General features: G+C 44.0%; 1 protein-coding gene across 1 annotated transcript in view; it reads left to right on the top strand.

Annotated features, from left to right (window-relative positions):
• Positions 1 to 27,850, top strand: part of LOC115092825 (tetraspanin-15-like) — a 466,288-nt gene that overhangs the window by 98,070 nt on the left and 340,368 nt on the right. The window contains 1 exon segment of the mRNA XM_029604161.1: positions 7,236 to 7,421. Within this exon segment, the coding sequence (XP_029460021.1) occupies positions 7,236 to 7,421 (186 nt within the window).

Here is a 27,850-nt window from a genome sequence, read left to right as displayed (position 1 = left end):
TCTGGTACATGTGTCCTTTCTCTCAGGTGCCTGGCATGAGACTTTTACTCCTAGTCTGAGTGGCCTAGGGAACTCTTTTGGATGAGGGGATCCCCACAGTCCATGAAAAAATCCTACTTAAGTCTTCAAAATTCAGTCTTCTTTACCCCAAGCCTATAGGTGCAGTGGTGGTTTCTCCAGATCTTTGCGTCTTACTCCTGAATGCCTGATGGAGGTGATTTCTTGAAGGAAAAGTCTGATGTGAGCAGGATTCCAGCTATCACAGGCCCAGCTTCCCTGTGAAGAGGGGAGAACCAAAAAACTCCTCACAAACAAAAAAGGAGAAAAAACACTGAAAAGTCCAAAAACTCAATCTGGGGTTACATTGTCACTACAGTTCCTTCCCTTGGCCGGAACAAGAGCTAGCATGTCTTCAACAACCTGGCCTCCAGATCAGGGGCTTTGTCCTTCCTTCACCAGGACTGACCAGGGCTTCACATCAGTCAAAATCCTTAAAATAGCCAAATATCAAGAAAGTCTCTCTTCCAAAGGGAGGCAGAACCTCACGTGCAGGGATTGCACTGTCAGGGATCTCCTCCAAACAGAAAAAATGCCAAATCAGGGTGGTAGGCCCTGACTTAGCAGAACAAACAAAAATAGCTCCTCAAAAGGCAACAGACTGATCACACACTAAGGGCCTGATCCTTCCCCCCTTTCTGGACAGAGATCAAACCATTACAGACAGCCTCCAGAAGGAGGTGCTGCAAAGAATGGTCTGTCCCTCTAGGGCAAGGACTTAGGGCCATCTAGTAGGAGAGCAGGGCAGAGACCTAGGGACATCTAACTGTGGTACCCTTACTGGTTGACTACTAGATGTCACCTATATCCTGTAGAAAAACAATTAGCTAGAGGGAATATCATTTTACAGCTCCTTCTCTATGAGGTAGCTGAGTGGGTGGACCCTGGATATAACTAGGGACTAGGGCGAGATTCAGGAGGAATCGAGAGGAGAGTTTGAGGAAAGGAGGAGCCCTAGAAGTGTGGGTCCCTTTCCTTTTGGTGAGGCCAACAGCTTCACCAGATACTTTGGGAAAACACCAGCCTTTGCACCCGCTGCCAGGTTAGGTATCAATAAATTGAGAAAGTTAAAAGTATTTGGACTGTGTTAAGGACTATTTTGCCTGGGTTACAGCCTGGAGTTCTGAGGAAAGATTACCCCCCTGAATCCAGAGGCCAAGTCACTAAGCTTTGTTAGTGTTCTTCAAAGGTTAATGAATGGCTGCAAGGACAGTGGCCCCAGAAGATATTGAAACAGTCAGTGAGATACCCTATTTAAGATGAGGGGAAGTTGTTTACCCCTTGATTCATTTTGAGTGAGTTAATGACTTCCCTTCTGGAAGGCTCAGAAGAAGAAAAAAACACAAATAAGAGACTGAGGAGCATCAAGGAAGACAACACACACACAGGTTGGGTCATGTTATGAAGTCTGCTGGATCCAGGTAGGACTGTGAAAATTCAGAGGGAATCAGTTGCAGTCTGGGACCCTGCAGGAGTAGGGGACTACTAAGCTCTCATGTAAAGGGAGTTAGGATTTCCCCAGGAGGCTGGAGTTCACCACTTACACAGAGAAAGAGAAAGGACACTTACTTGTACAGACATTTACATCACTAACCAGCTGCACACCAGAAAGGAGGTCACCTCACCGCCTAGGCCACAAGCATCTGCTTACCCCCTGGGGCAATACAAGTGGAGGGGACCTGAGGCAAAAGAAAATAGCCCTAAGAAGCACATTCTTTTGTGTGCCCTTAGAGGAGATGTCCCTCAGAAGAAAAGGGTTACTTAAGTTTCACTTTTCTTATCCTGCCTACCTTGTTTTTCTTTCTCTCTCTCTCTCTCTCTCTCTCACACACATCATCTGCTCTTCTGTTTAGTGTTCCCTACCTGTTATCAATGTGTACTACTGCATGGGTCATAAAGGTACTTTCTTATAATCATATAAGAAAAAGAGCCCAAAGTCTGAGATAATAAACTCTTTGGAGCATGGTCTGGAAGTAGAACAAGCTGTTATGCCAAATATTGTTTGTGGGGAAAAATTGTCCGACTCTTTTAGAATCACATGCAAGACTCGTAAAACAGCTAACAACGGTTGTGTTAGGAATCAGCCGGAATGAATGAGAGTGAGAGTGTTGTATGTTTGGATGTGGGTAATTGTAGGGGAGGAATGCATCTTGTTCTTCTGGAGAAGGATGCTGAAAGAAGTAAACTGTAAAGTTGCAGAGGAATTCTAATTGTAATTGAGGCTTCTCAGTTATACTGTTTGTTACTTTGTGTGCAGCTACTATGATCATGTTTGTTCATTGTTTTTCTTCTGTGACGACTAAAACAGATTTAAAAAAAAAAAAAAAAAGATATATGCCTAGTATAAGAGGACAGCTTGGGCTACCCTTGTATATTTGGGTGCAAAGAGATTTGGCTGGAATTAGAGGACAGATGGATATAGTTACAGGCTTCACTGGATCCTACCTATCCTGCCAACTGTTATCCAGTCTCCCTTCTGCCTCCAAACTACTTGAACTTGCCGTTCATTGTTGCTGGTTTTTGCCCTCTACATTCAGCCTTGCCAAAGCTTCCACTGACCTGTTTATGGATAAAGGCAAAGGCCTTTACTCTGCCCTTATCCTCTTTGACCTGTCTGCTGCTTTTAACATTATTGATCTTCACCTACTCCTTGATACTCTGTCCTCGCTTGGATTTCGGGACTCTGTCCTGTTTTTTTTCTCTTCTTACCTCTCCCTTCGCACTATTAACGTTTCCTCTGGTGGTTCCTCCTCTATTGCCTTTCAACTACAAATTGGTGAGCCTCAGGGTTCTATCCTGGGCCCTCTTCTCTTCTCACTATATAATAATTCCCTTGGTGCTCTGATTTCCTCTCATGGTTTCAAAACCATTTTTATGCTGATGACTCCCAGATTTACTTTTCTACACCAAATATTTCACCAGAAATCCAGTCCTGGATCTCGGCCTGCTTGTCTGACATTGCTGCCTGGACGTCCCATGAGCACCTTAAACTCAACATGGGCAAGACAGAGCTCCTTATCTCCCCCCCCCCCCCCCCCCCCATGTCCAGCTCCCCTCTTCCTCCTTTATTTCTGTGGATAACATGGTCATCCTCCCAGTCCCCTCAGTCTGTAACCTAGGAGTCAACTTTGACTCCTCTCCTTCTCTACGCATATCCAAAACTTTGCTAAAGCGTATCATTTCTTTTTAACATTGCCAAAATCTGTCCCTTCCTTTCTGAATAAACTCCCAGAACCCTTATCCACTCTCTCATCTCTTCCTGCTTATTGCAACCTGCTCCTCACAGGTCTCCCGGCAAGCCATCTCTCTCCACTGCTATCTGACCTAAAATCAACTGCACAACTTATCTTTCACCAAATTCGCTACACTTACACAGCCCCTCTTCTGAAGTCACTGCATTGGCTCCCTATCTGCTCTCACATAGAGTTCTTTCCTCTTTCTCACCTACAAATGCTTTCACTCTGCAGCACCTCACTACCTCTCCTCTCTTCTCTCTCTCTGCACCCCTCCTCATGTACTCCACTCGTTGGATAAGTCACTCCTATCTGTGCCCTTCTCCTACACTTCCAATTCCAGACTCTGTACTTGGAATAGTCGTCCTGAACTAGTGCGTCAGGCTCCCTCTCTCGCCATGTTTAAATCCCATCTAATGACCCACCTTTTTGAATCTGCTTTTATATCTTAAGTCTGATTGTCATGACCTACCTTTATTTTCTTTTTTAACCAATGTCTTGCTTTATGAAATGCTCCAGGTTTTTTGTCCTGTATGTTTGTCTTATTAGATTGTAAGCTCTATTGAAAAGGAACTGTCTTTTCTTGCATGTTTGCATAGTTGTGTAACTCTACAGAAAAATTGCATAGTAGAAGTGGTAGCCTCTGCCACTGCAGTGCTGTGTAGTGTGTAACCAGTAGATGAGAAACTTAAGAGCCTATGGACTGAGCATTCTCCCCATAGACACAGGGAGGGTAATTTTATAACAATACATATAACTTATGTGTTGACAAAGTATAAAAGTTACTCCAATTTTCAACATAAACTTATACATATAAGTTTGCTTTGAAAAATTATCCCCAGTGCCTGCTCCTTTCTGCACCCTTCCAATTGAAATCTGCAGGCAGGAGAAACACTGTGCAGGAGATTAGGCTGCGGGGAAAAGGAGGAAGAGAGGAGAAAAGAAAAATAGGGGGATGCTGCTGGTCAGGAAAGGGAGAAAGAGAGTAGAGGGATAGAGGAGATGAGAGAGGGGGATGCAGGGCACTGTAAGCGGAGGGAAAAAGCAGGACAGAGGATACAGGTGCCTGGTAGAGAGTGAAGGAAATGTGTGGGGGAGGGGGAGGAGAGAGATTGGTATCCTGAGCCAGAGCTAGTATCATTGCTGAAGGAGGGAGTGCTATGCCAAAGCTACCTCCAAAGGGGACGGCTGTGATGAGGCACCCTACTTAGTGTCATCCCTGACTAACCCGGGGAACTGGAGGTCAAGCTATTTATTTCTCTCAGCCTACCTGTAACTCATGAGTAAGATTCTGTCACTCAGTAGTTGCAGTGAAGGTCATAAAAGTCAATTTCAGTTTTTGCACAGGATGCCAGGTATCCTAGAGCTGGTTTTGATTATCCCTAAAAACACACACAAACTAACCTGTACAAAATAACTTACACCCGCTGTATGTAGGGCATAACTTGTGTGGGTTAATTTGTGTGCATGTTTCTTAAAAGCAAAAGCATGCATGTAAATCCTGTTTCTGCTCCCGGAATGCTTATTGGCAGTGCACATAAAAGTGCATGCGGAATAGAGTTCCACGCATGCTTTTGTGCGCAAAACCCCTGTGCAATTTTATACCAAGCCCTTTATGCACATGTGTATTTTATGCACAGAAATGTCTTTGAAAGTCACTCTCAACATGGGGGAAAAACTTCTTTTAGTACATCCAGCCCTTGGTTAAATTATGTTCTCTGGGGTCCCTAGGCAGATTCCAAGATTTCTTTTTAGAAAATGCTTCCCCTGGGGTAGCTGTCACAACTGATCCAGATCTGTAGAGCACCACCAGGTCTTCATTAGGCTGTGATGAGGCACACTACTCAGTGTCATCCCTGACTAACCCAGGGAACTGGGGGTCAAACTGTTTATTTCTCTCAGCCTACCTTAACTCATGAGTAAGATTCTGTCACTCAGTAGTTGCAGTGAAGGTCATAAAGGTCAATATTAATACTGCAGACTAGACACTAGATCAAGAATTGTAATGTTCTGTGCTCTTTATACATAGGAAACCCAAAGAAATAAAAACAAATTGAAAAGCACCATGTGATGCAAAACCGTAATAGTAAAAACCTGGTAATTGCAAATGTACTTTTTGTGAATCTTTAACTTCCTGTTTAGTTTGCAGTTTTGACCGGTGTCATAAGATGGTATTTAAAGGTTATGGTGGCAATTCTTTAAGCGAATTCAAATCCCTAATAGGAACATGTAGTTTAGTAGAATCTCAATGTGCAGCCAAACCTGAACAAATTAGCACAAAAAGACACTAATATATTCTTACTAAAAACAGTGTATGACAACCCTCCTCCCTCCCCGATCATGTGAGGTAAACATCTAATGCAGCATAGTCAGTGACCTCCTTAGGCAGCTACTTAGAGGCCTAAATTTAGGCCTCAAATTAATTTGTCTAGGTTTAGGGACCTAAGAAGTCATTGACTAAGCTGTGTTAGGCATTTCCCACACAGTAAGTGCCTTAACATGGCAATAACATGCAGTACTTTAAATAACATGGTATTTCTCCCCCTAATAATGTAAAAATGCAAAGCAGCTCATTTTTAGGTAATTTCATGTAAATAAAATGTGGCTAGGCTGAAAAATTGCAAGCTGCTTTATTTTCTGGAAAATTAGCTACGTCTGGAGTTGTAATTAACTTTCACTGGGAGCACTGGGATGCTAAAATGCATCCCAATGCACCTGGCTCAGTCATTTAAAGGGCCCCAGCAGCGCAATTCACCCCTCCCCTAATACATCCAAAAGCCCCAGGAGTCTCTTGAGACCCCCATTCTACCCCTGCTGCCCCATGAGGTAGCCGAAGTATCTAAAAAAGATTTTAACAAAATTAACCCCCCCTGGTGCAGGTTCTGCCCCTTCCCAAACCCCTCCCTTTTTGATAAAATAACCCCTCCCCTTGGTTTTTACCAATACATCCCTGGTGGTCTATTGGGAGCGTGGAACACTCCCTATGGCTTTGGGCCCAGCGCCGCCATCTTTTAAAAATGGTGCTGGCAAGCCAAGGGTCCTGTCTTTGTCTCTATTGTGAAAGAGCCCTGGGGGTTTTGGCTTGTACTGGGAGGGGATGATTCTGGCAGCTAGGGCTCTTTAAGATGGTGGTCCTGAGCTGTGGGGCCACCACTGCATGGAAATCTTTGGGGTTACTAATCCGCAGTACTTCTCCTGTGGTATTTTACTGCTGAGAAAATACCTCAGTACTGCAGCTTAGTAAATCCCGCAATATCTTTGTGGAAAATACAGTAACTTAGGCAGTGACTCACCCTTAAGTTAAGTATCTAGTTTTGAAAATCAATGGTAAGCACCTACCTTTGTTTTCCTACCCTATATCCGCCCTTATCACTGCTCACGTTTTATGAATTAAAATTTAGCACTCAATCCAGGTAAATTTTCAAAAGGTCCAATGTACATTGGACCTTTTGAAAATTCACCATGTAAATGTCCTCACACAAACCCTGTGTGAGGCAGGGATTGTGTGAGAACATTTACATGGTGATTCCATGACAGCAAGAGTCTTTTCTGCTTGTTACATGTGATAGGTCCTTTCAGCGAATGACTTTGACAGTGATACAGTCTTCTTTTTCTACAAGTGAGATGATGTACATATTGAATGAAGCCGCTCACAACTAGTTCACTCCACTGGGTGGTGCCCATCGTGTATTTTCTTTATTAGAGATCACGAGAAGCTCACAGAATTCTCTGCAAGTCACCAAGCCACAGCCTTCGTGCATATCATAGATACTGCATTACCCAGAGCCACGCTGTCTCACTAGTGGTGATGCATGTGATGGAGGAATACTGACTGTTGAAACCTTCATGGCTGTACCTGTTCCGCTCTCATGCCCTTCTGAATGTCATCAGTTATTGAGAACATTATTGGCTGCTGTACCCTGATATATTGTTCTTCCTTGGTAGATCATTGGCCTGGTCATACTGTGCATCGGCATTTATGCGGAGGCCGAACGGCAGCTGCACAAAACCCTGAAAGGTATCTTCCTGGCTCCAGCGGTAATTCTTCTTCTCCTTGGGATTGGGATGTTTGCCGTGTCTTTTATTGGAATGGTTGGCTCTCTCCGAGACAACAGAATGCTTCTTAAAATGGTGAGGCATTTTTTCCTTTTCTTTTTTCCATGGTTTGGGGTTTATATTTACTGCTGGTTTAAAATTACAGTGTCAATGTGTCATGTACTGGTATCATAACACATTCTGCATCCTTTCAGCATTCAAAGTGGTACCTGAATAATTTAGTTGTGTGGGTGAGTCCACTTGGATATGTAGAAATATAATGGTCTGCAAACAAATCAAGTTCTAAATCATAATATTATGTATTATTATTTCATTCCTGAGGGAAACTGTTTAATGTTTTGAAAGCTAATCTGTGCTGCTACCCCATCCATTCTAGTTAGTTGGGATATTTACTGTGCTGCTGCTCAGACATATGCATCAGTGTCCTTTTCATAGCCAATGTGCAAATACAATATTAACAGAAAAAAGATGCATTTTGTGCAAGATGAGCAGGCATTCATATGACTTGGAGGATGCTTAAGGAGGCTATGGTGCAATGATTAAGTGCTAGTTTTGTGTTTTGGTGACTGTGTTTTGTCACAGTTTTTCTGTAATTTTATTAATGTTACTCTTTATGTGCGCCACCTAGAGCTTTGCAGCAAGAGGTTTATTTATAAATATATTTATTTATTTATTTATTTATTTATTGCCTCTGTCAAGTGTATTCTGTACTCCATGCAATCCATATTTCCTCACTATCCGCTGTAACTTTGTGACAATGTCCGCTGTAACTTTGTGACTGTACTAACCCTCATTTTATTGCCTCTCATGTAAATAATGTTACGTTCCTTTCAATTTCCCAGCTGCTATCTTCCTCCTCCTTTACTTTCTCCCCTCTCCCCCCCCCCTTTTTCTCGAACCTGCTCCATCCCCCTCTCCCTGTTTATTGTAATTTCCTCCTTTCGCAAGTTTATTGTAAACCGGCGTGATGTGCCCGCACGAACACCGGTATATTAAAAGCCGTTAAATAAATAAAATAAATAAATAAATAAATATTCATTTTATATATATACCATTTGTAATTATATTTATTTCAGCTCTTCTCTCTGTTTAACGATTTTTACTTCCTTTTTTTTTATTAAATGGTGGTGGAGAAGAGAAATAAAACATTCAACTACAGTTGTGTGCAAAAGTTTAGATATCCCTGGTCAAATTGTATGTTTCAATGAAGCTCTAAATGAACAGAAGTTGATACAACCTCTGCATGATACAAAATTAAACACAACAACTTTCTGCAGTTTTTAATGCAAAATTACTATTTATTTGCGTATTTTAACAGATAAATAATAAATCATTCAGTATGGTATGTGCAAATGCTTTGACACCCTCCCAGTTAATTCATTACTACATTTTAAGAGTTGTTAATAAGGCCCAAAAAGTTGACTTGTTAAGCCTTCAGTTTGTCAAATAAAAACAATTTTACAGTTAAACAAATACTCTGACCCTTCTAACCCCTCAGCTTGTGATTGTTCTGTCTACTTTCAACAACCAGGGGCTCCACTATACAACAGATGGCTGAGTATTTGAGAATGAAGATCATTCACTCTTACAAATCAGAAGAAGGCTATAAAAAAATCTAAAAACACTTCCAGTTAGAAATGTCAACTGTCAGAAACATTGTTTAGGAATAGAAGTTATGTGGAACTGTTGAATTCAAGTCAGGATCTGAAAGACTGCCCAAAAACTGTTCAGATCTGCAAAACAGAACCCACAGATTACCTCAAATGACCTGCTGAGAAGTTTAGCTGACACTGGAATAGTTGTCCACAGGTTCATGGTACAGTATTGCTTACACAATAATCATTGGAGAGTTGTCAGATCATTTTCTGCAACTTCATCACAAATGTCTTTGTCTAAAGTATGCAAAACAAAACCTCGATAAGCCAGAAACACTTTGGAAAAAAATGGTTTGGACTGATGAAACAAATATTCAACTATTCAGCCACAACCATGCAAGATAGTTTTGGAGTAAAACGGGTGAAGCATTTCAAGAATAGATCACCTTGCCAACCATAAAACACTGACATGGATCTTTTATGCTTTAGGGTTGTATGGCAGCCAGCAACACAGAAAATATTGTGCAGGTAGAAGGAAGAATGGATTCAACTAATTATCCTATAAACTATGCAGCAAAACACCTCCAAATATTACATGCGATCACAAAAACAAAACAGAGGTGCAAAAATGTCAAAGTAATATAGGCATGAACATTATTTAATGTGAATGCAGGTTTGAAAATGCTTGCAGCCCATTGCAAGGCAAGCGGCATCATATCAGCAAATTCATAATCGTTTTAAAAGAAGTCCTTTTGGGTTTAATTTAAATAATATTTATGCCTATAATACTTTGACATTTTTGCGCCTCTGTTTTGTTTTTGTGATCGTGTTCAACTAAATATCAACATATCCTGGAAGCTAATGTCCTACGGTCATTGAAGAAATTGAAACTGAAAAGAAGTTGGATATTTTAGCAAGACAACCATCCAAAAAATACCTCAAAACTAACCGTGAAAGAAAGGTAAAGGGTTTGGAATGACCTTCCCAGTCCCCAGACTTGAGTAATGAAAATCAGTGAGGAGATCTCAAACATGCAGTGCAAGCAAGAAGTCCTAAGAATATTTGGATTCTAAGCCAGAGGAGTTCTGCAATAAAGAGTGGGAATGGATTCCAGAAACAAGAATCGAAAGACTCTTAGCTGGCTACAGGAAAATGCAGAGGCTGTTATTTCTGCAAAAGGAGGTGTTACAATGGTGTCTAAACAACTGCATGTGCCGTATTCACTGTTTTATTATTTTTCAATCTGTTAAAATCAGCAAATAGTAATTTTGCATTGAAACCTGCAGAAAGATATATGTTTAACTTTTGTATCATGGAGAGGTTCCTTGAAACATGCAGTTTGCTCAGAAGTGCCTAAACTTTTACATACAACTGTATAATGTCCATTTTTAACATCTTATCTGCAGAGGTCTTTGTTACCCCACTTTATTTTACCCTCTCCAGTACTATCTATCCTACAGTAGAAGAAATAAAGAAAAAAGTCTCAGCTCTAAGCTTTACTTGTGCACAGAACAATATCTTTTCATTACAGAATCTCCAGAGAGCCTTTAGTGACCTCCCCTACTTTGTGAATAACTGAAATGTGCCCTTTAAAACAATTTATACAGCTTATTTGTTGCGCTTGGAGGTGGACCCTTGTCCTGGAGCAGTGAAGAATGGCTCCCTGGTAGAGACCAGGAAGCACCTGCCCCCAGGGGGCGGAGCACAGGAGGAGACAGAAGCTAGGATGAGCTTCACCACTGGAAACCCGTGGGAGACCTTGCGAGGCCCACCTAAGTCCAAGCGGCCCGGGTGGAGCCCCTAGGGACCCGGGCCGCTTAGGCTTAGGGTGGGCCTCGCAGGGTCTCCCAGAGAGGTAGTAGAGAGGCGTGCCCATGAGCAGCAAGGGAGCGCGGTCGGCCACAAGGCTGTAGGTCTGGAGAACCAAGGAAGGCCAGTACAGTGTAGGCGATGACAAGTCAAGGGACAAGCCAGAATCAAGAGATGTGGTCAATGGTAGCTGGGGTCAGGTTCCGAGGATCAGTCCGAGGAGTAGTCAATGAAGCAGGGATCAGGTTTCAGAGATCAGACGAGGTCACAAGGCAGGCAGAGGTCAAGATCCAGGCAGCGAGCAGAATGGTCAAGGAGCAGGCCGAGGTCAGTACCAGAGAGACAGTCTGAGGGTACTACCTGGGGAGACAGGACAGACAGACGTTGGAAAGTAGGATGCTGGAACAAGACACTGAATGCAGAGGCAAACTAGTACACTTACAGTGCCGACCCGATTGCCAAGGCAAGGAAGTGCAGGCAGGAACTTCCTTATATCGTACGTTCAATCAGGGTGCGCTGCGGAGCTAGGACCTGCCCCTACAAGAGGCCGGGCGGTCCATGCGTGCATAGGGGCGTGGCCAATGCCACTGAGGACGCCGAACTCCGGTGTGAGGTCTGGTGCGCAGTGGAAGGCCCGGCGACCGCCGCCACGGGACACCGAGGCCTGGAGGAACTCGCGGCTGCCGCTGGGGAGGCCGACCCGTGACCTGCAGAGGAGTTAGCAAGATGAGCAGGCCCATGCGTAGGCCGGGTGCAGACGGGGCGCGCAACATTATTCATCAATGGACTGAATGAAGATATTGGATTCATTTAACTCATGGTATTACCTGTAACACCTCCAACTATTAAGAATCTGTTAATTGAAATTGACGGGTTCTAATTCCGTTGTCCTTTAACAACATCTAAAAATCCCCTCAGTGGGAATTTCTGTTCTATATCTTCTTGTCAAGGTATGTCCAGTTGCTTGTCAAACAGTACAGTAGGAAAAGGTTTATCTAAAGAGTCTAGATGGCTGGATGAAGGCTGAGTCAAGGCCGGTTAAATAATTTCCTAGCTTGGGAGTCATCTGGGCATATAGATGTAACACTGGAGCAAGTTCAGGATCAGGAACCCAGAAGAACAATATGGTGCAGAAACAATAGAACAGGACTGTAGGGTTAGGTGTGGAGCAGGACTGCAAGGCTGAAGGTAGCCCAGGAACATGGTCAGACAAGCAGAAGTTCTGGAGGATGTATCCCAGTAGTCTGTTGTGCCAGCAAAGGTACAATAGACTACTGTTGCTCTCCCTATATAATATTGCCAATCAGGACACGTCGTGTGCTGAACTAGTGGGACTTTCTGAGTATGTGTCTAACAACTGGAAGCTAAATGGACTCTAGCCTTTCCCTGCCTCTGTATTTTCTGTGGCTTCTCTACAGTTTTTCAGCCTCTGCCTTCTAAGGTTGCCAGTTCAAGCCCCATTGACTCTGACAATATTACTCCCACACCCTCACACTGTGGACCCTCCTGGGGCCTCAAAGCCTGTCTTAACTGGATGTTCATGGTGGAATCGTCCAAGTAGGTTATTGGCTAAGTTATGAACTGGCTTCTAGATATTATCTTCTGGATTATATCCTTTTCAGACTACTAGATAATGCAGTTGTCCAGTGATTAACCTTGAGACCTGAATCTGCTTTACAAGGAATTCTTGTAAAGTCCCTTGAACCAGGGCCCTTGCCCCCAGAAATAAAGTTTCTGGAGCCACTCCCCACCAAGCAGGAACATTTTCTGGAGGATCAGGACTTGAAGCAGGAGTCAGCACAGGATTAGGAACTGGAGCCAGTCTGACTCAGAATGGAGTCCCTGGCCTCAGGACAGCTGGACCCAGGCATAGCAATGGCTCTGGGATCAGTAAAGCTGAACTCAGGCATGACAACACCTTTGGCATCAAGAGTGAAATTTCCTATTGTATGTCGATTACCATATAACACATCAATACCTGCATGTTCTCTTCTGGTTCATTATCCTTCTGTTTTAAATTGGGGAAACAGCTCTGTTGGCAGAAGATTGAGGTGAAGGTCATCTGTTGTTTTTTTCTACTGAAAGTGTGGATCATGACATTCCAGCCATGAAATTCCCAGGAGGATTGCAAAGTGTGGAACGTGTATGAGATCAAAACATATTACTTTCTGATTGTCAAGTATTGCTGTCCTTATCAATAGCTTAGTCTCTTGAGTCACTGGATCTGATGATAAAGGGGAGCCATCAATAGTCTCCACATCCATGCTTATCCTCTTACCTTGTAACTGAACCTTGTATTGCTGAGCAAATATGAGGTCCATAAAACATGCTGCGGTTCCTGAATCGATCATGGGAAGAGCTTGCAGTTTCTCCCTTTTCTAAGACAATGGGATTGGAATTGCCATGTAGGAAGTTTGTGTTCCCACTAACATATTTGATTCAAGAGGGCTTCTCAGTGCTTGTCCCCTACTCCTCCCCTCTTCTAGAGATGGGACTGCCTGTTTTCCTTCTCAGGTATGCTAATGAGTTTCTGGCTTATTGGGGTAGCTCACTCATTGGTGTCCTACGAGCCTGCAATAGTGTCAGAGGCCCTCTCGATGGCAGCATGTACATACCGTGTTTCCCCGAAAGTAAGACAGCGTCTTACTTTCTTTTTACCCCAAAAAGTCCCACTATGTCTTACTTTCAGGGTATGTCTTATATTGGAAAAAACCTGTAAGACATCCCCCCGAAAGTAAGACGTAGTGTTCAAAAAAAAATAAAATGTTTTAAATACCTGTCGGAGGGCCGCGTGGGTCCAGGCGGCCGGCGGGAGCCAGGTGGTCGCGTGTTAAATCTAGGCCGCGGGCGGGTGGGCGCTTGTTCCAGGCGGCGGGGGGACGCGCGTTAGTTCGAGACGGCCGGCGGGCGGCCTCGTGTTACATCTAGGCCGGGTCGCACAGGCGCGCATTCATTCACTGCCGGTGGGGGCAGCCCCGGCAGCCCCCACCGGCAGTGAATGAATGCACGCACAGGCCCACAGCGCCTGTGCGACCCCTGCGATTCGGCGCTGGGGGCTGCCGGTGGGGGCTGCTTTCGGCGCTCAAGGCAGTCACATGCCGTGCAGCATGTGCTCAAGGCAGTCACATGCTGCACGGCATGTCCCCACCGGCAGTGAATGAATGCGCGCCTGTGCGACCCGGCCTAGATTTAACACGCGACCACCCGCCGCCCTTCTCGAACTAACGCGCGCCCACCCGCCCGCGGCCTAGATTTAACACGCGACCACCCGGCTCCCGCCGCCAGCCGCCTGGACCCACGCGGCCCTCCGACAGGTATTTAAAAATAATTTTTTTTTAACACTACGTCTTACTTTCGGGGGATGTCTTACATTAGCCGACCCCCCTAAAATTCCCACTACGTCTTACTATCAGGGGTGTCTTACTATCGGGGAAACACGGTACTTCACATTCAGGACAGGTGGCCACAATACTACACACATCGCACTGTTTTAGGATCACATCTTCCATTAAAGCCTGGCTGAAAACGACTGCGCAACCTGGTGCTTTTTTTTTTTACTATGTGCACATCTTCAAAGATAACATGCCTCTTTCTCAATGCATGCACCCCTACATGCATTCACCATACTACAGCAAGCTAGGAAATGTATCCCAACTGATGTGCAAAAGGTGCAGGTCTTGCCTGTCGTGATGTCATGTAGGTAGCGTCCCCTTCTTGGGGAAACCTATGGGAGGATGCATGTGGAGCTGAGTGAAGGCAGGATTGGGATTCTGCTACAGTCCAGCCTCCACTTGTAATTTCCTCTGATCTCTGACATGTCACCGTGACAGTATAGTTTATAACCACTCTTACCGCAGCCACATCTATCCTCATAAAATGTTCACATCATACAGGCCAAGGCTTTACATGCCATAAACTGCCGTGTGACATATAGATTCACTGTCATCTGGAGATGGCAGGTTTCTGGAAGGTCATAGTGCGTTATGCGTCACAGATAGTCTTGTGGTGCTGCCATATGCGCATATGTTTGTACCCTCAACATATGCACAATCTTCACCATTAACCTAAACTTATTACCAGTTACACTGCAGGTGTGATGTCAGAGGCCCGTCAAAGCACCTTGGCGCTCAGCACTCCTGTCCAAACACTTTCAATATAGTACGTAACCTACATCAGTGCACACATTTGGTTGCTTGGTGTTGCGGAATCACATGCGTGTGACCACGTCTGTGGACTGCTGAACAGCTGCTATGGTGTAGGCTCAGCAGTAAGTGGTGTTATACCCTTCTACTGTTATTTGAGAGGTGGGCTGCTCTGGTCCTACACAGTCCATTTGTCCTCTGTGTATAGCATTCTCAGTTGACCTAGGGTGGTCAGCTGGAACAGGTTATGAGCATTCAGGCAGTCTCCATAGTAACTGCCACACTGTGCTCATTGTATAGGCCTACTGCTCGCACACATGGCATGTGATTGCCATGACTGATGATGGCCATTAAGTGTTTAAGGTACACTAAATGGGTGAATTTTACCACTCCCTCAACCCAGTTGTAAACAATACATATATTTGAAAGAGAGAGCAAATTTTTATTATCACAAGAAATTTTTGGTTACAAGACAAGTGTGTCATAAAATACACTCATACACTCACACATTCACTCATTTAAAATCACAAATTAAAGCACAGTGAAAGAACAAACCAGAATACCTCATATATCACTTACAAGTTGTTAAAAATATATTCCTAATACAACTGAAAACTTGTATTTGTACTTCCTGTGCTTGTCTAAAGCCACTTACAACTCTAAAGACTCTTATGACTTCCCTAAATGCTTAGACTATTAATCCTAATTACTAGAGATGTGAATTGGAACCGGAATCGGTTCGGATTCCGGTTCCGATTCACATGTGGGTTTTTTTCCATTGGGCCCGATCGCGTTTTGTTTATCGGCTGCGCCCCAGCCAATAAACAAAAAACCCACCCCGACTCTTTAAAAGTAACCCCTTAGCTTCCCCCACCCTCCCGACCCCCCCCCCCCCAAAAAACCTTTTTACAGGTACCTGGTGGTCCAGTGGGGGTCCCGGGAGCAATCTCCCGCTCCTGGCCATCCTCCGGCTTTCGGGCCGTCGGCTGCCACTAATCAAAATGGCGCCGATGGCCCTTTGCCCTTACCATGTAACAGGGTATCCGTGCCATTGGCCGGATCCTGTCACATGGTAGGAGCACTGGATGGCCGGCACCATCTTTTGCTTCTACCATGTGACAGGGGCTGACCAATGGCACCGGTTGCCTCTGTGACATAGTAAGGGCAAAGGCTATCGGCGCCATTTTGAATACTGGCAGCTGACGGTCCGAGTGCAGGAGGTCACTCACGGACCCCCGCTGGACTTTTGGCAAGTCTTGTGGGGGTCAGGAGGGTCCCCCAAGACTTTCCAAAAGCCCCTGGTGGTCCAGCGGGTGTCCGGGAGCGATCTCCTGCACTTGGGCCATCGGCTGCCAGTAATCAAAATGGTGCCGATAGCCTTTGCCCTTACTATGTCACAGGGGCTACCAGTGCCATTGGTCAGCCCCTGTCATATGGTAGGAGCACAAAATGGTGCCGGCCATCCAGTGCTCCTACCATGTGACAGGATCTGGCCAATGGCACAGATACCCTGTCACTTGGTAAGGGCAAAGGGCCATCGGCGCCATTTTGATTAGTGGCAGCCGACGGCCCAGGAGCCGGAGGATGGCCCAGAGTGGGAGATCGCTCCCGGGACCCCCATTGGACCACCAGGTACCTGTAAAAAGGTTTTGGGGGGGGTCGGGAGGGTGGGGGAAGCTAAGGGGTTACTTTTAAAGGGTCGGGGTGGGTTTAGGGGTTATTTTTGTGGGCCGTTTTCCCCGCCCTCCCCCAAAACGATAAGGAAACCCCCCACGATCAATATCGTGGGGTTTTCCTATCATTTTGGGGGAGCCCCTCGATTTCTGACGATTTTGAAAATATCGACGACATTTTCAATCGTCCGAAGCCCGATTCACATCCCTACTAATTACCACATTATATATATAAATCACTACACCAAATACATATAGCTTCTGTATATCCAAATACTTGAACCCTTAAAGGTCTCTTTGGTGTTCTTCACTATATGCTTTGTTTCATCAATGTATGAAGGCAGTGCTGCATTAATCACACGGTATGAACACCGACAAGAGGCCCTTGTTTCCCTGATTTCAGCTTCATCAGGGGGAAGTTGACCATCTATCTTGCTTCTGAAAAATCCTTTTCAACGGACCTTCCGCATTATTCATAATTGACTAATTCCATGATATTTTCCACCAGCTTCATAAAGTTCTCACAGGCTGAATTCCGAAACGTGCATGTTCCCAAATTATTTCTCATACGAATCGCCCAGCTTACCCTGGTAACTGCACCAGCTCTTAATGACTTCTCCAAAAGTACAGCAACGTTTAGATCAGGACTAGAACCAACTGACCGCACTGCTCCACAAGGAATACCCTTGGTATTCCTTGTGGAGCAGTGTAAGATATGACACACTTGTCTTGTAACCAAAAATTTCTTGTGATAATAAAAAAATTTCTCCCTCTTTCAAATATATGTATTGGCCATTAAGTGTTGCCATCTTGACAAACAGCCATTTTGTACCACCTAAGCCCTTGACGGGTCCATGTCAGAATCTTGCACTAAGTAGGAGTGATATATGCCTGTCACAGAAGGGTTACCTGTGGGCAGCTATAGATAATGTTTCTGCAGGAACGAGTCACACAGACTCATTAGCTGTTACAGCAAGCTGGCACACACCTTTTTTTTTTGTTTAATGGTAAACATTGCTGGAACGTAGGCCTTGAACATGTGTATGTGCAGGAACTGTAGCTTGTAATCCCTACTGCTAACATAACGAGTGTGAGACTCGGTGACTGACATGCAGTGTGTGGCTTGCTCACTCGGTGTGTAAGGGTGGTATTTCTTTTGGAGGTTGCTCTCTTGGGCCTGCATTGCAATACCACTTGAGTAGCGTCCCTAGTGCCTCCTTTTTGACAGAAGCAGCGGCTGTCAGCAGCTTCCCCAGCGGCTGTACCCGGCCATGTGTTGCTGTGGCTCAGTCTGGTTAAATGGAAAAGAAAGAAAAGAGAAAGCACACGTTTCTGCATTTGCTCTGCTCCGACCGTACAAACTCCCTCCCCCCCCCTTTCCCGGCGGTGGATGGACTGGCTCGGCAAAATTGAGCGTCCGTCTTCCAACCCACGGGCTGCGGGCAGATTTAAATTTTTTTTTTTTGAAATTTTAATTTTTTTTTTTACTTTTGGGGCCTCCGACAATATCGCTATGATATTAAGTCGGAGGGTGTACAGAAAAGCAGTTTTTTCTGCTTTTCTGTACACTTTCCTGGTGCCGGACGAAATTAACTCTTGCCTTTGGCAGGCGTTACTTTCTGTATCGCGCGGGAATAACTAATAGGCCCATCAACATGCATTTGCTTGTTGCGGGTGTTATTAGTTTCGGGGGGAGTTGGCGCACGTTTTCAACGCGCTATTACCCCTTACTGTATAAGGGGTAAAAATAGCGCTTCGAAAATGCACGTCCAACCGGGGGCTAACAGTGCGCTCGGCCTGAGTGCACTTTACTGCATCGACCCGTAACTTTCACTCCAACAAGTATCACAAAAGAAAAACGTAAAGGGAAACAGATGACAACCAAAAACAAAACAATTTTTAATAGACTCTCTTTTTGTTTGTCACGCGCATGATTCGCACAATAAACCTAGCCTTTTGATGAATTAAGTGGAAAGCAAGGCTGCAAAATTAAATGAAAAACAAACAAAAAAAAAGTAGGCAAAAGAAAAATATTAGAAAAGTGATGCAGAGAGAATACATCCCACATGGGGTAACCTGCTACCCTAAAAAAAAAATCAGAAGCTTGCTGGGCAGACTAGATGGATCACTTGGGTCTTTTTCTGCCATCATTTACTGTTGCTTTGAGGACAGCAGCCAGCTCCTAGAAATGCCACCGTTCAATGTACCTGAAAGTTTTCACTGATGGTGTGCAAATAAAATGCATACACCCTGCTGGGAAGAATTTTGGACGGCTTTTCAGCCTAATTAATTGTCTACTTTTGAGGAAGCTTGATTACTTGTAAAATACATTTTTACAATTTTTATTTTGACAGTCTAATTGCCAAAATCAAGCAACTTAGCTGTATTTTTGTGTGTGTGTGTGTGTGTGTGTTTTGTGAGCGCAAGAGAAGTTTTGTTGGCAGGGCAAAGGGGGGCAGGTGACGGAGGGGGCAGGAGTGAAGAAAAAGAAACATCCATGCTGCTAACAGCTAGAAAACAGCAAGCCTTTAGAGGGGTTATCTGGGGGGGGGGGGGGGAGATTACAAAGTGGAACTGAGTGAAATGTGCTAATTTTCCTGACATTTCTGGTGTTTTTGAACACACCCTGAAAGCAAGCAGTTCCTAATGTGTGTATGCAGCCGCACGTGTACATGGTCCCTTCCATCGGCCCTGGCTGGGGAGCACACGCACAGACACAGGCATGGTCAGGGCCGCCATCAGGGCAGTATTCTTGGGCCTGCAGTATGGGGCCCCAGGATCTACTGCCACATATGGGGGCCCGCAGCCGCCAGGCGGCAGGTGCGCTTGGGGGATGTATTAGTTCATGGCAAAGAGGCCCACTGAGGCTCTCTCCGACAGTCTGTCGCCCAGGGGCCTACTGAAACCTGGAGCCGGCCCTGGGTGCGGGCCCCAGAGAAGGGAGAGAATCAATGCTATGCGTGTCTTTTAGACACGCATAGCATTGATTTACAGAGCACCGCAGACAGAGACTCGTCCGCGCGCTCTGTCCTGCCAGCGTTCACTGTCTGACGCGGCTGTGACGTCACCGCCACGTCAGACAGTATGCGCCGGCAAAGCGCGCGGGCCGTCGCTGTCTGCTTGCTAGCTGGAGGCCGAGGAGCCGCGGAGTCCCCGGAGCGCAAAGGGTAAGTAACAAGTTTGTTTTGCTGGTGCATTATCTATTTATTACTGGGGGGACGTCTGGTGCATTATCTATTTATTACTGGGGGGAGCTGGTGCATTATCTATTTATTACTGGGGGGACGTCTGGTGTATTATCTATTTATTACTGGGGGGCTGGTGCATTATCTATTTATTAGTGTGAACTAGGCCTAACAAGTCAACCGCTGAATGAATGGCCACATGAGGGAGGGTTTACATTGAATTTTCGGCTTCCGTAATCAAGCACATAATGTGTATGATCGGGAAGGCCCAAAGCATAGTAAGACAGTTTTTTATGTGCGAGAAGCACTTTTTTTCTCTTTTCTTGATTAAATGCATTTTTTTATTATAAGCAGCAGCTACTAAAATGATTTTGCAACAGACTTTCTTTGTTATATAGAACACAGTTGGAACACGGCCTTATACATAGTAAGCAGTTTATCATAGACCTTGATTACTAGCAAATGTTCATTATTTGTCTCTAGTAAATTCTGATAACCCCAAAGAATGTACCATCACAAATCTGGCTCTCAAAAACGGAAGCAGAAAAGAGAGCGTAAAGAAGAAGAGGAAAAGTTGAAGAAAAAAAACCTCATACAACAGTACTTTCAAAAGCCACAAAGTGACAGGGGAGATGAAGTTCAGGAAATGCAAACAGAAGCTTCTCATGAAACAGTTGAGCCGACTACTTCATCCTGTCATGTAGCTGCACCTGTGAGCATTTCTTCAGTGATAGAAGAAGAGGCTGAAACATTGTGTAGTATGCCACCATGTGCAGTATCAGAAGACGATGCAGACACACGGTCCTGCACCTCGTCACCGAAAAGACCTGTCATTATAGATGAAGATTCGTCTTCAGACCAAATTGTGACATCCCGTGTTTGTACAGAGGTGGAAGAAGAAACACCTTCCTGCACAAATGCAAGTTCCTACCCTGAGAATGACGATGTTGCCCTAAACACAACTTCAATAGAACAGTCACACGAGGAAGAAATTGACTGGAAAGGTGTGTATTGCTCTTCGGATTTTCACCACCCTCCCACTTTCAGTGGCGGAAGGAGAGAGGGCATTTAGCAAACTTTCATCAATCAAGAACTATCTGCGTTCTACAATGAGTGAACAACGTCTAAACGGCCTGGCAATTCTCTCTATTGAGCATGAGCTTGCCAGACAACTCAGTTACAAAGACTTAATTAAAGATTTTGCAAATCAGAAAGTAAGAAGACTGATTGCTTCATAAACCTGAATTTGCTGTTATTTCCACTATGAGTCGAGATGGACACAATTCAGTACTCACACTGAACTGCTTTATTGGATAGAACCCACTGGATTTCTCAGATACTGTGCATTTATCTAAGTGATTTGAGTTTGTTGACTTGTTTTTATTTTTTTACACCTATGGTGGAGTTTACACATAGGTATAAACATTGTTGCATATACTTTATCCACTGAATGCTTGTGACCCAGACATTTTGGCTGTATGGGGCCTCAAAATTCCTGATGGCGGCCCTGGGCATGGTCATCTCATCTCATAAGACTTCCCCCTTCAGAAGATAGACTGAAATGAAACCGAGAGTAGGATTAAATGGTCAGCTTTCTCAGTGGAGAGAGGTAAACAGTGGAGTGCCCCAGAAACCGGTGCTTTTTAATATATTTATAAACGATCTGGAAAGGGGAATGACAAGTGAGGTGATCAAATCTGCAGATTGACACAAAAGTATTCAAAGAGGTTAAATCACAAGCAGATTGTGATCAATTGCAGGAGGTCCTTGCAAGACTGGAAGATTGGGCATCCAAATGGCAGGTGAAATTTAATGTGGACAAGTGCAAGGTGTTGCACATAGGGGGAAAATAACCCTTGCTGTAGTTACACGATGTTAGGTTCCATATTAGGAACTACCGCCCAGGAAAGAGATCTGGGCGTCATAGTGGATAACACATTGAAATCGTCGGTTCAGTGTGCTGCGGCAGTCAAAAAAGGAACCAGAATGTTGGGAATTATTAGGAAGGAAATGGTGAATAAAACGGAAAATGTCATAATGCCTCTGTATCGCTTCATGGTGAGACCACACCGTCAGTACTGTGTGCAGTTCTGGTCTTCTTATCTCAAAAAAGATATAGTTGCACTGTAGAAGGTACAGAGAAGGGCAACCAAAATGATAAAGAGGATGGAACTGCTTCCCTATAAGGAAACGTTAGAGGTTATGGCTGTTCAGCTAGGAGAAGAGACAGCTGAGGGAGGATATGAAAGAGGAATATAAAATCATGAGAGGATAGGAATGGGTTAATGTAAATATTTTGTTTACTCTGTCAGATAGTACAAGGACCAGGGGGCATGCCATGAAGTTAGCAAGTAGCACATTTAAAACAAATGGAAGAAAATTATTTTTTCACTCAACACAGAATTAAGCTGGCCAGAGCATGTGGTTAAGGTAGTTAACTTATCTGGGTTTTAAAATGGTTTAGACAAGTTCCTGTAGAAGTCCATAAACTGCTATTAGTCAAATTGACTTAGGAAATAGTGACCACTTATTACCGGCATTAGTAGCATGGGATCTATTTAATGTGTGAGTAATTGCCAGTTATTTGTATCCTGAATTTGCCACTGTTGGAAACAGGATAGTGGGCTTGATGGGGCCATTGGTCTGATCCAGTATGCCAGCTTCTTATATTCATAAGTACTTGATTCAACTATAGTGGAAGAAGAATGCAATGGAGGATTTAAGACAGCTGAAATGTATTGAAACATTGTTAAATAAATTGATTGAAAACAAGACAATCTTTCAAAACATTTTGTTAGGTACAAATCAGTTTAAAGAGGGATTCCGATCTACATGACGCTAAAAACGTTGGCTGGCTTCAAATGCCACTAGAGAGAATACAATGGTAAAATACAGTATGATAGACTTTCAAAATAGGAGAAACTGCTGGAGGTTTGGATAGGCCACTTGGTCTTTAACTGCCATCATTTACTATGCTATGTAACATTAAAAGTAGTTTTGATTATAGCAACTTGCTTCCAGGGTTCATACCCACAACTGACTTCTATCTCTTCTTGTAGGGGCTCACCAGTGGACCCCTACAAGTGCCTGCAGCCCCGGACCCCCACCTCCCGTGCTGGGGCACTGCAAAGCCATATCTCCTGGCAGGCTCTGCACTGGCAATGGCAGCTTTCTGCTGCTGCTTTGCCTTCGGGCTTGCGTGCTTGCACACTCAAAAGGCGATGCGCTCCTCCGCTTTCCTCTCTTGGCTTGGGGCCCAGAGCGATCTCCATTCTTGCCCACCTGTCCGAATCCCATTGACTTTGGTTTTGCAAACTTCATGAGCGATGCAATGGGATGAATATCTGGACACAGTGAGCTGCTGCCACTTTGTCCCATGTGATAAAAACGACATGGGAGTAAGCTCAGGAGATGGTCAGCTCTGTGACATAAGGGAAGATGAATTCCGGTGTCTACATTTTTTCTCCACTCCTCCATATTTTGCAGAACTGAGGTCATATAGAATATTTTGGTGTTGAGATAATTAAAAAAAAAAGAGATAATTCAGAATATTTTGGTTTTATTTTTTTCTCTTGAAGGTGTATAATTTAGTATTTTAGCATTGCTTGGAGAGTGTTTCAGCCAGACATCTTTGAGTCCACAGGGATGAAGTACTTTCTCTAAGGTCTCAGTTTTCTTAGGAGACAGTCAATTATTAATTTAGTATTTGCAAACTCGAGCTATGGTGTGCTGCTCTATTTTACCCATGTGGGGTTTTCAGACATCTGTATTTCCTGCTTGCCCACATGCCCCTCCAACGTCATATGATGACGGCCCCCCCACCTCCCGATATTTCAGTTTCTCATTCTCTAGCAAATGCTACCTTCTGCTGCTTTACTGAACCGTGTTGGATATTGGTATCATAGAAACATAGAAACATAGAAACATAGAAATGACGGCAGAAGAAGACCAAATGGCCCATCCAGTCTGCCCAGCAAGCTTCCCTCATTTCTTCTCTCATACTTATCTGTTTCTCTTAGCTCTTGGTTCTAATTCCCTTCCACCCCCACCATTAATGTAGAGAGCGGTGATGGAGCTGCATCCAAGTGAAATATCTAGCTTGAGTAGTTAGAGGTAGTAGGGGTAGTAACCGCCGCAATAAGCAAGCTACACCCATGCTTATTTGTTTTTACCCAGATTATGTTATACAGCCCTTATTGGTTGTTTATCTTCTCCCCTGCCGTTGAAGCAGGGAGCTATGCTGGATATGCGTGAGGTATCAGTTTTTTTCTTCTCCCCTGCCGTTGAAGCAGAGAGCTATGCTGGATATGCATTGAAAGTGAAGTATCAGGCACATTTGGTTTGGGGTAGTAACCGCCGTAACAAGCCAGCTACTCCCCGCTTTGTGAGTGTGAATCCTTTTTTCTTCTCCCCTGCCGTTTAAGCAGAGAGCTCTGCTGGATGTGTGAAGTAACAGTTTTTCTTTTCCCCTGCTGTTGAAGCAGAGAACTATGCTGGATATGCATTGAAGTGAAGTATAAGAATGGAGTGATCAAGCTAGTTGAAAGGCATCAGGAATAGAGGGAAGGTGGAGGTAGTAATTTGGATATTTGGTTTGGGGTAGTAACCGCCGTAACAAGCCAGCTACTCCCGTCTTTGTGAGTGCAAATCCTTTTTTCCACATTTCCTCTTGCTGTTGAAGCTTAGAGTGATGTTGGAGTCACAGTAACCATGTGTATGTTTATTGAATAAGGGTATTGTCTCCAGGCAGTAGCCATCATTCTGGCGAGTCACCCACTCTTCATTGGCGGCCTCTTGACTTTATGGATCCACAGTGTTTATCCCACGCCCCTTTGAAGTCCTTCACAGTTCTGGTCTTCACCACTTCCTCCGGAAGGGCATTCCAGGCATCCACCACCCTCTCCGTGAAGAAATACTTCCTGACATTGGTTCTGAATCTTCCTCCCTGGAGCTTCAAATCGTGACCCCTGGTTCTGCTGATTTTTTTCTTATGGTAAAGGTTTGTCGTTGCCTTTGGATCATTAAAACCTTTCAAGTATCTGAAAGTCTGTATCATATCACCTCTGCTCCTCCTTTCCTCCAGGGTGTACATATTTAGATTCTTCAATCTCTCCTCGTACGTCTCCTCGTACGTCATGCCCTTTCCTTACGTTCATCTTCCTCTGCAGTCAAAATGGAAAGATAAACTTTTAAATTAGATCAAGTTGAACAATTTATAAATTAAACGTTGTTTGCTCTACAAATTTGGGGCTTGCTCCTGGGTGTCAAATAGCAGCTACCCTCTGACCTCCTGAAGAGCCTATCTGGGAGCCTTTGGGAAATCAGTCTGTGAACGAAAGGAAAACGAGGTCTGTCACCACGTAAATCTCTTCCATCTCCGATGGCGCTATTCACTATGAAGTTGGATCACTAAGAGGTCTCTTTACTAAAAGGTGTTAGCGGTAACGCAGGTGTTTAATTTCTGTTAAAGAAGTCACGTTGCCAATAACCATGCTTTTTTCCCCCCAATACGGCAGATTTTTGTATTAAAATTGAAATGAACTGATTAAAATGGAAAATTATGCTATTCTGCTCATTTCCGCATAGTGAAGTTTGTATGTGTATGAAGGCTGCTGTTAATGCAGAACTGTAACCACACCTTTATTTTATTTTATTTATTTATTATTTTTATATACCGACATTCGATCTCAATTGAGATATCACACCGGTTTACATTCAGGTACTGTAGGTATTTCTCTATCCCCAGAGGGCTCACAATCTAAGTTTTTGTACCTGAGGCAATGGAGGGTAAAGTGACTTGCCCAAGGTCACAAGGAGCGACAGCAGGACTCGAACCCTGGTCTCCTGGTTCATAGTCCACTGCTCTAACCACTAGGCTATTTAGAGTTGTAATTAAAGGTTTTGCATCAACGGCATGTGATAATGCGCATTTCTGGCATGCATTAGTGTGCAGCGCTTTAACATGCTGTTCACTAAAGCGAATACTGAAGAGCGCACGCTAAACGTGCCGGCAATAATGTTTATGAAAAATGTACATTACTCTGCTTGTTGAACCGCTTGATGTTATATGGACTAGTGAAAGCGTGAACTGTAAATCTTAGGTTTTATCAAGAAAAATATTGCATACTAAATAAAAAAATAATGAGCAGCCATTTCATTCATACACGGTTCTCAGTGGGGAGTCAAAAATGTCATGTGATGAGTCTTAAAAGCCTCAGTCCATGTTAGCTTGCTTATAATTGCGCCTAATGCTAATTAGATTACTAAATATGTATTGAGCAAGCAAGACCTGTGTGTACTTTGTAAAGAAAAATCCCTAAACAGATGTTAAGCTTTAGAAATCAGCTGTTAGAGTGGGATAGAAAACACACTTATTTATTTTTTTTAATTCTTGGCCCTTTTCCTGGTCTTCTGTGATCAATAACTGTGATCAGCCAGAGAGCAGCTGATTTATACAGGCACATTAATAATTGTTTTATAATTGATTGCTTTGTCATTTGCATTTTTTTATGTGGCTGCAAGATTTTTTTATTTTTCATCAGTAGATGATGTAGCAAGAATTCTTGATCTTGTGTTTTAAGATGGCGTTCCTGGTGCTCTACATACCAGAGTACTAGAAGAATCTATTCTAGGTGAAAAACATGGTATAGAAAAGAGATTTTTGCATCAGTGCTAATATAAGGCTGTCTGGCTTCCTTCCTGAAACAACCACAGAGTACATAAAATATTGCTATAATTCTATTAAGTGTGTGTGTGTTTGTAAAGTGGGAAGGGTAGTGAGGATTAGCAGGCGGAAATTAAGAGGAGTTTAACTAAAGAACCCAGTTAATTTCTGGCAAAGCTTTACAATATGAGCATTAAAATTAAATTTACAATCCAGGCACAGGTCTGGGAACTTCATCCACTGAGGTCAAAACATTGGAGATAAATAGATTAGAATATTAAACATTTAGAAAGTGCTATGCCTTTTATATAGTGAAAATTAGGCACCAGTTCAGTACATTAGACATTAACCCCTACTCCATCCTTTTTCTTTTTTTTTTTTTTTTTACTGCCATATGAAAACGGTGTCTTGTAAATAAGGGTAGCTTTATTGTGTTGAGATATAAATTCTGCTTGAGATTTAGAGGTAAGCAACTCCAGATCACAAGTTTGCCCCAAGAATTATTATAAATTCTTGTTCACTGAGCCATGCTTGCAAATACTTCAGGTTGAATCCATGCAGCCACCCTGTGAACGATTAGGGGAGTAACCAGGGTCAGTAATTTGCCCGTGCTTTCCTGTACCCATACACACCTGCCAACTCAACTTTGGACACAGCAAGCATTGTGGATCTACAGACCTATTGAACAATGGTGGGCAAAATATGTCCCCTGATCTTCACTGAAGATCTTTGTAATGAACATAAGGATGAATCAGAGCCATAGCGACACTACGGCCAACGTGGCCTTGGCCGTTTGCCACTTTCCATTGGCTGAAGGGTGCCATGCAACTGGGCAGCACATGCAGTCCTTACCTGGGGACCTGGGGTGCAGCAGGAGTGCACACTCATAGGACTGACTTTTAGGCAGTGCAGTTTAGTCACTACCCCTAGCACTCCCCTTCTGCCCAGATGTCATCTGCCTCTTGTGGGAAGAGGAAAGCAGCATAGCACTTCTTATCTGCAACTGCCCACTTACTAGGAAATCCGATCAGCACAGCCTGGCAGACCTATGGGCTCATCTGGATCAAACCTCATAGTGAGCCACTCAAGGAGGAAGTAGATTAAAAATGCTGGCCCTGCTTTCCTCCTGCCATAGGAGAGAATGAAAAGGAGATTGGAAGTCAGAAGAGTAGTGGGGAGGAGAGGGGGGAGAAGATTGGGAAGGCAAGTTTGAATACCAGGAAGTGTGTACTTTGAGAGAGGACCAGTGGAGTCAGGGAGAGGGCTACAAATCACAAGAGCTTTGCATGCTGCTTTAGCAGTGCCATTATTAAGCAACCCAACGGGGGGAGGAGAGGGACACTTACTGACTGAGCACATGAACAGTAGCAGAAGTGTGCGTTTGCCCAAGAGAGAGTGTGTGTATGCCTGTGTTTTAGTGATAGTGTGTGTATGTG

The sequence above is a fragment of the Rhinatrema bivittatum genome, chromosome 5, assembly GCF_901001135.1.
Source record: "Rhinatrema bivittatum chromosome 5, aRhiBiv1.1, whole genome shotgun sequence".
Lineage (NCBI taxonomy): Eukaryota > Metazoa > Chordata > Amphibia > Gymnophiona > Rhinatrematidae > Rhinatrema > Rhinatrema bivittatum.
Note: the sequence above shows the minus strand (reverse complement) of the source record. Positions and strands in the feature narration are given on the sequence as shown.